Source organism: Dermacentor variabilis, chromosome 2 (genome assembly GCF_050947875.1).
Source record: "Dermacentor variabilis isolate Ectoservices chromosome 2, ASM5094787v1, whole genome shotgun sequence".
NCBI lineage: Eukaryota > Metazoa > Arthropoda > Arachnida > Ixodida > Ixodidae > Dermacentor > Dermacentor variabilis.
The window spans coordinates 137,344,868-137,351,985 of NC_134569.1; the positions used below are offsets into that span (position 1 = coordinate 137,344,868).

Below are 7,118 nucleotides of genomic sequence, written 5' to 3' on the forward strand. Positions count from 1 at the left end.
GCAGTTAGTAGAACGGCAGAGCTGTGGGGTCCCTCATTGCGTGGCGACGCGCCTGAGTGTTTTTGTACGCATGAGTTTGTGATTGAGAACCACGAGTTCTGTGGTCTCCCTGTGAGATACGAAATGCCATCCACTAATTGTGCTGTAAATGGGTGCCAGTGCTGCATGAATAGCACTGCTTGTGTATCCTACTGCTCCCCAGCAATGACGATGTGCAGTCGCTATCGCACTTACCTGTCACTGTTTCTAGCATGTTTCCATTGTATGACTTCATGATCACGATCACGACTGCAGATTGAAAAATTCTGATCAAAATATTCCACAATGTTTTCCGTGTTACCATTGAAGGGTCGGACAATCTGACCAGTAAGCTTTCTGTTGCACTAGAAAAAAAAAAAAACATGCATTACAAAAATTGGTTGCTGGTCCCTTTCATGTAAACTTGATTATGCAGTTTGGTTTGAATAGTTGACAGAGAAATTAAACCCTGTATTTACTTCTACGTTACCTTTATCTTCTTTCTTGTGTATTACACAATAGTGGTAGTAGTTAGTCCACTTGGATGTTTGAATAATTTGTGTAGCATGGTGACAGTGCAATCCAAGCGCTACGCACTAGTTTGCCTGGCAGTTTCTGGTATTGTATAGCAAGAGCAAGACGCTGTTGCAATAGCTAATTTTTGTATGTAAAAACATATTTTCTTATGACGACAACATTTACTGTGTTTGTTTTCTTGTCTTTACAATAGCTGGGTAATATTACATGCGCACGCATGTTGCACATGCAGTATGCATTGTGCAGTATCAGGTTTCTCTTACTCAGTTTTTCGTTTTTGTGTTTTCTCTGCAGCACGTGTTGTTTCCTTTGATTGTCGCACTAACCAAACAACCTGGAATTATGGTTCTGCCTAATACTGGCTGCACATAGGTCATGAAGTTGCATTTGACGGCCAGTCATGCGTGTCACTTTCGCCACTTTCAGAGTTTCACCCACTAAACAGTTCTCACATTCTTAATGACCAGGAATGATTCAGGAAGAGTGCACTGAAGGTTAAATAAAAGGCACTGGCCACTCCTTGAAATAGAGTGTTCCTTTTATCGCGATAGCAATTACATGAAAACTTTAGGTGCTTTCACGCCATTGCTGTCATTGGCACCACTGCCGCTGTGCTGTCTCGGGCGTGATGGCACCTACGCAGCCTGCGGGCCGTGTCGTCTAGGTCACGTGATCGGCGACGGTGAGCCGAGCAAGCTGTTGCCTTGGTGCATGCCGTCTCCTCGTGCGCCCAGTGTTAGGAGGTCTCTTGATGTGCCGAGTTTCAGAGTCGTGGTTCAGTTGAAATAGTGAAGAGAGCTGTAGTACTGAATGTTCACTTTGGTACAAGCATGCACACACTTCCTACTGCTGGCACTCCTCACCACACCAGCATTATGACAGCGAGTGCTAGCGGTCATCAACTGACCTCCGTTCACGTGCGTCTTTGGGCACGTGTGTTTAGCTGGTAAATGAATATTTACAGCCATTTATACTACCCATAAATCTACAAGCCTTACTCCGTGTACTATTGCAATATTTTCCCATCACTGTCAGTATTTTGCCCTTTGGGTGAAACTGCAACATTCTTGTGCGTTCTGCAGAACGTGTTTGTGCTTTGCGGAGGAGTTGCCTTGGCGTGTGTGTGACCATGATTGTGTGCATGCAGGCCTGGTCATCAATTGTCTACACCCTCATACCCAACGTCCAGCAGCTGGAAAGCAACTTGCAACAGTTTACCAACATCATCGACGCCAATGAGGTCCTCCTGTTCGAGCGTGCTACTTTCCTTGTGAGTATGCAGATAGATGTGATGGTTGTGAAGGAAGGAAGCAAGTTCTCGTAATACAACAAGCTATTGCTGTTGGCATTACCGAGAAATTTGGTTTTAATCCAGTGACTTATTCTCTGCCAGCACAATTGAAGTGACATAGCAAAGTGGCTGTAGCACATACTGGCCATGAATGGTATTGGCTTTATGGTCAGTAAATTTTGTAACTTGGTGACTTTCGATATGTCTTAGTTGTGAGCGCATTTCTAAACTCTCAATATACTAAATACGAGTATCTATTAAAGTTCTTGGTTTATTTAAATATTTCTTGAATTCTGGTTTGTGCACTTACACATGGACTGGGGTTCAGCTTGATGGAGGTAGTAGTAGTACATAGTAAAGTTTGTAGTTATACAGTGAAATCTCGGTAATTCAAAATCTCTTAATTTGAATTGAGAGATAATTCAAACCGTTAAGCAGAGTCACATGTATTTGAATAGAGAAAAACTCCCACAAATTTTAACACTTGGGACTGCGCAGCGATTATTTTGAATGAAATTTCTCGCCCTCATAGACTGCCTTTCGGACAAACCAGAGCCTAAGGCCAAAGCACGGTGCATTGCTAGCCACTGTAAGAAAGCATATAAAGCAGAAATTGAGCCTTTTAGCTTTGTGTGATATGTCAGGCCCACAGAGCATGCACCACCTCTCCACGGAACTAGGGTAAAGTGCCACGCTAGCAGCGTTTTAGCACACTGTCATTGCAGTATACATTTCAGCAGATAAGTAAATTAATGATGCAGTAAAGAATTAGGCTTCAAGGTGTTGGGCATTACAACACAGGGCCAGCACTAAATGTTGTGGCGTTATCTAATAGGCATATAATCCACGGCTGAGACCTGTACGATTATACTTCTCTGCATTTTCAACTCGAATTAGCCGCACTTGTTCAGTGATCCGTAATTGCTGACAACATGCTTCCAGAAATGCATGATCTCAGTGATCAGGGAAAAACTTATTTTTTGAAAGTCATGCCTGAAAAATTGGCAGCAGTTTCTCAATAATTTTCTTGGTATCCATCAGTACCTACCGGTGTCCTTAATGTTTCCCGTGCCTTCCTCAAAACAGATAATCAGCCACTGCCAGCGGAAGCCACACCATGATGTTCACCGCTTTGAGAAGGTCTCCAACATTATCAAGCAGTTCAAGTTGAGCTGCAGCAAGCTAGCTGCCCAGTTCCAAAGCATGGAAGTGCGAAATAGCAATTTTGCTGCCTTCATTGATGTCTTCACCCCAAACACCTACATTATGGTCATCATGGCAGACCCTAGCATGCGTAAGTTTGCAGTTTATTGTTTCTCTATTTGCGCAGCTGTTCACGGGTTGTCAACATCAAGAGGAGGGACAGCACTTTCATGTTATTAAAGGGGCCCTGAAACACTTCTAAATAATCATAAAATGGCCTCACTGTTAAAGTATGTTGTCCCATGAATCTCAAAGCGCAAACATTTTTTGAATGCTTCAACTGTAAGTGGGACTCCACTTATAGTTGGAGGATTAAAAAAATCCGAACAATACCCAGCTTTTTCCATCTTTTCGTCTTTGCAAAAGCACTGGAAGCTACACATTGGAGAAGCCAAGAGGGCAAAGCCCCGGCCAAACGTGGAGTGTTGCAGCAGCAAAAGGGTTTGTCGGGGCACCCTGCGGCGGCTGTGGTAGAATACACTGCGCTGTGCTGCCATCTCGGAGGCTGTGCACAGCAGGTGCAGCTGTGCGCAGTATAAAGATGAAATGCTTTTGCCGTCTTTTTGAGATTGCAGACATATATTTTTTTTCATTTATTTAACCCAAAATTAGCCATAATGTATTACCAAGAATGTTCTTGCACTCACAATATCAGCCAATAGCATGTGGAGGTGGTAAGAGAAGACATGCCCAGGGTGCCGGAGTAGTGGCTAGGCGAGTTTTTGGCCCAAGGCTGCTTCAGGCTCCCACCTGGGATCGAGGCCACATCTGAATTCTTCCTGTAGCCTGTGGTTGGCAAATATTGAGAGTGTGCAGCCCAGTGGGCTGAACGTCTGCACTGTGCCAGAGTTCAAGTGGGCTAGCGTTGGTGGGCTAACTGCTTTCGAGGACGACCTTGCATATACGAGAGCAAGCGACTGTTCACTGCTTTGGCACGAGATTGTAAATTCCCTGCAGCATGCAGTGCAACATTCAGATCGCGTGTTAACAGGAGCCTTGTGAACAGATGAGCAACTTCTTTAAAATTATGTTCAAAACGTATTTCAGGGCCCTTTCAAAGTGATTACCTATGTAGTGTTGCTTGCGTAGATGACATAAGTAGTGGGAAGTACTATAAGTAGGATTCAGCGAGTCTGGAAAACAAAAGCAAAGAAAAGAAATGTTATGAAAAGCACACCAAGATAATTTTTGATATCTGGTGTAACAACAAAAAGAAAAGTTGATAATTTGCTTTAAGGAGGTCCTGAACCACCCCTTGGGCTTGGTGGAAAAAAAGAAGAATAATAACAGTTCGCGAATAGCACACGCTGCTGTGGACAAGTCAGCCAAATTTTTCAGTTGTGTGTACTGCTGGTGATCTTTTCAACAGAAGCCTGCTCCTCACTCTTTTCTGAATGCTTTATTTTGTAATATAGAAGATTCCCGTACGTAGCTGCTATTGGCCGATCAAGAAGGGTGTTTGGATCAGTGCGCTTCATCCTACGGTTGCTGTGTATATTTGATGCAGCTTAACGAACAGGCCGAAGTAAGTGAAAATCTGCTTTTTAATTTCAATAATTACTACGTACTTCCGGAAGAAGCCGAATGCCATCTGCTCACGCTCTTCCACGGCCATCTGTGTAGGAATTACGCTTTGGCCACCTTGCTTAAATATGTTGTAGCCGTCAGCTATTGCTAATTTCGACTAGTTTTTAACGCTGAACTAGCCTCGAACCACATGAAACTTAGGGTCAGACCACATGTATTTTTGCCAGTGCATGCCAACTCTTGGCCGCTCCTGGTTAGATGCCTTGACAGACTTCTATTTGTATTGAGCTATTGATAGCGCTTCCAAATGCACAAGTTGGATGTGGCTACTATCCGTCGGTCAAGCTGGTTCAAGACAAAGCCAGCCCGCAGCATGTAGCATGGCCAGACTGGAGCATATGAATGCAAGCGTGCACTGAAGCCTTGTCGTGCTCAAAGCTAACACTGCAGATGCACACAACAGTTGCATATAGTTGCGGTCTGCTACGTAGTGTAGATACTGCAGCCGCCGCGACGAGTCTGCTGACTGAGTGCAATGCAGCTCACTGAGGACAACCACGTTTGGCGCGTTGTAGGCGTCATAATCAGAAGTCGTGTCTACATGATCATCCAAAATCGTATTTGAACTGCGCGCCACGGTGAAGTTCAGTAGGCGGAGCATTGTGGGCACGGCACGCCCTGATTCGCCATAGCCTTTGTAATGCAAGTCATTGAAGAAGGAATAGAAGCACTGTGTAGGGAATATTTTATTACCAATAACTAAGCGTCTGCTGAATGCATTCAAGTACTTTTTGCGTCAAAGTATTTCTGAAATAGCCTCAAATGCATTTCTTGACTTCAATGAAAAGTGGTTCAGGGGCCCTTTAAGTATAAAGTACTAGCGACACTAGTGTCTGGTGCATTATTGTGCAGTAGCACTCTGTGTTTCATCCAGTATAGCAAAACTTGTTCCATATTGAACTAGTCTCTAAACAAGCGTCGGCGAGTTTGATACCTTGCGTAATAATAATTATAATACATTGTGTAAAACATATATTGGACTTAAATTTTGTGGAATGGGACTTACCTTACTGGGAGAGGTGCTGATTGGCTTTTTCTAATGTCAAAAAATCACATGGCCATGGACCCATGCACATGATGCTAGCTGATAGAAAGATATTTTTAGAGGTTGTTGCCATGGCACACATCTTGGTGTGAAGCCATGGCACTGAAAATTCGCACTAGGCACACACAATGCTGGAAAGAAAACTTTTTCTCACTTCATTGCAGCCATACTAGTGGTGTGGCTACACAGTAGAACCAACTTACGGAGTCGTTTAGCGTAGAGCTGGTCTAAGATGTGTGGGTACAATTTATGTTCAGTGTAACCACACATTTTACTACGTGTTCTCACTGCTGCTCTATGGTGTTCAGAAATTATTCCAGATAATGTAGAACTTGATTTAACTGGGCCCAGTATAATGTTGTTTGGCTGTGTAGGTTTGCAAGAGACATTCACAGTGCTGCTGTGCATACTGAAAACAATGTAACAAGTGACCTGCTTTGTCATCTGCTTAAGTTTGTCTGCAGAGAGTCTGTAGGAGTGCCTTTTAGAGTGAAATCATTTTTCTGGTTGTCAAGGCAGTGCTTGTTCACTTCTCTCTCACTCACAGCACCTGCGGCCACTCTGATCAACATCAAGAATGCGCGGAAACATTTTGAGAAGCTTGAGAGTGCCAAGGGCTCAAGCTCACAATCACTTGCAAGGCGATAGTAGTTCCTAGAGACTGTTGATAAGAAGCCTCATTTTTCGTCTCCCCTTGCTCCCAGCACAAGGTGTTCTTGGTGGACCACGCAATACTCTGGCACCAAGCTACTTGTGCTGCCTCACCTGGCTGAAGCCTGCCCAGTTTAAAAACCCAAGAAGTTAATTGTGTGAAGGCTGTGACTACAGAGAAAGCACATCTCATGTTCCATGCGGGCAGGTCTTGTCATACGAATCCCATGGAAAGGAATAGGGCAGTGTCAGGCACTGCAGCTTGTTTTAGCCAGTTCAGAATATACAGTTCAAAAATGTTTAGAGATGTGTATTTTGTACAAATTGATGATTAATAAAAATGTTGATATTGAAAATCATTTTGTTTCTTGTTATGACTGTGTAGTGTACTGGAGGGTGCTATCGTGTTGCATTGGCTCCTACACAAATTTAAATATGACTGGCATCAACCTGGTGAGAGCGTACACGTGTAATGTGCTTTAATCAATGCTATGCCATTACATGTACAATGAGCAAAAGTGTCCTTCAGCTAGTAGCTGTCATTGCAAATTACTTATGGATATAGTATTCCACTAGGCTCTTTTCACATTACAATGATTGCCATAAAATATAAAAGTCAGAATAAAAGAAGCCATCATAACCAGTATTACAATGTAAGACTTTCCTCTTAAAATTTGCTCTCCAACTGATTGTGTGACAACATTAAAGGGGCATGAGCACTAAAAGTAGCAGTAGTTTTTTGGCCCATGGGTGGCACAGAACACTGATGAACACAAGAACACTGAT

At 43.3% G+C, this 7,118-nt stretch overlaps 1 protein-coding gene across 1 annotated transcript in view; it reads left to right on the forward strand.

Moving 5' to 3' along the window:
- RagA-B (Ras-related GTP binding A/B) overlaps window positions 1-6,691 on the forward strand; it is a 35,216-nt gene extending 28,525 nt beyond the window's left edge. Inside the window, exons 6-8 of the mRNA XM_075682091.1 lie at window positions 1,703-1,825; window positions 2,933-3,140; window positions 6,229-6,691. Coding sequence (XP_075538206.1) covers window positions 1,703-1,825; window positions 2,933-3,140; window positions 6,229-6,329 — 432 coding nt within the window. The 3' untranslated portion in view covers window positions 6,330-6,691. The remainder of the gene's footprint in view (window positions 1-1,702; window positions 1,826-2,932; window positions 3,141-6,228) is intronic.
- Window positions 6,692-7,118: the final 427 nt, after the last annotated feature.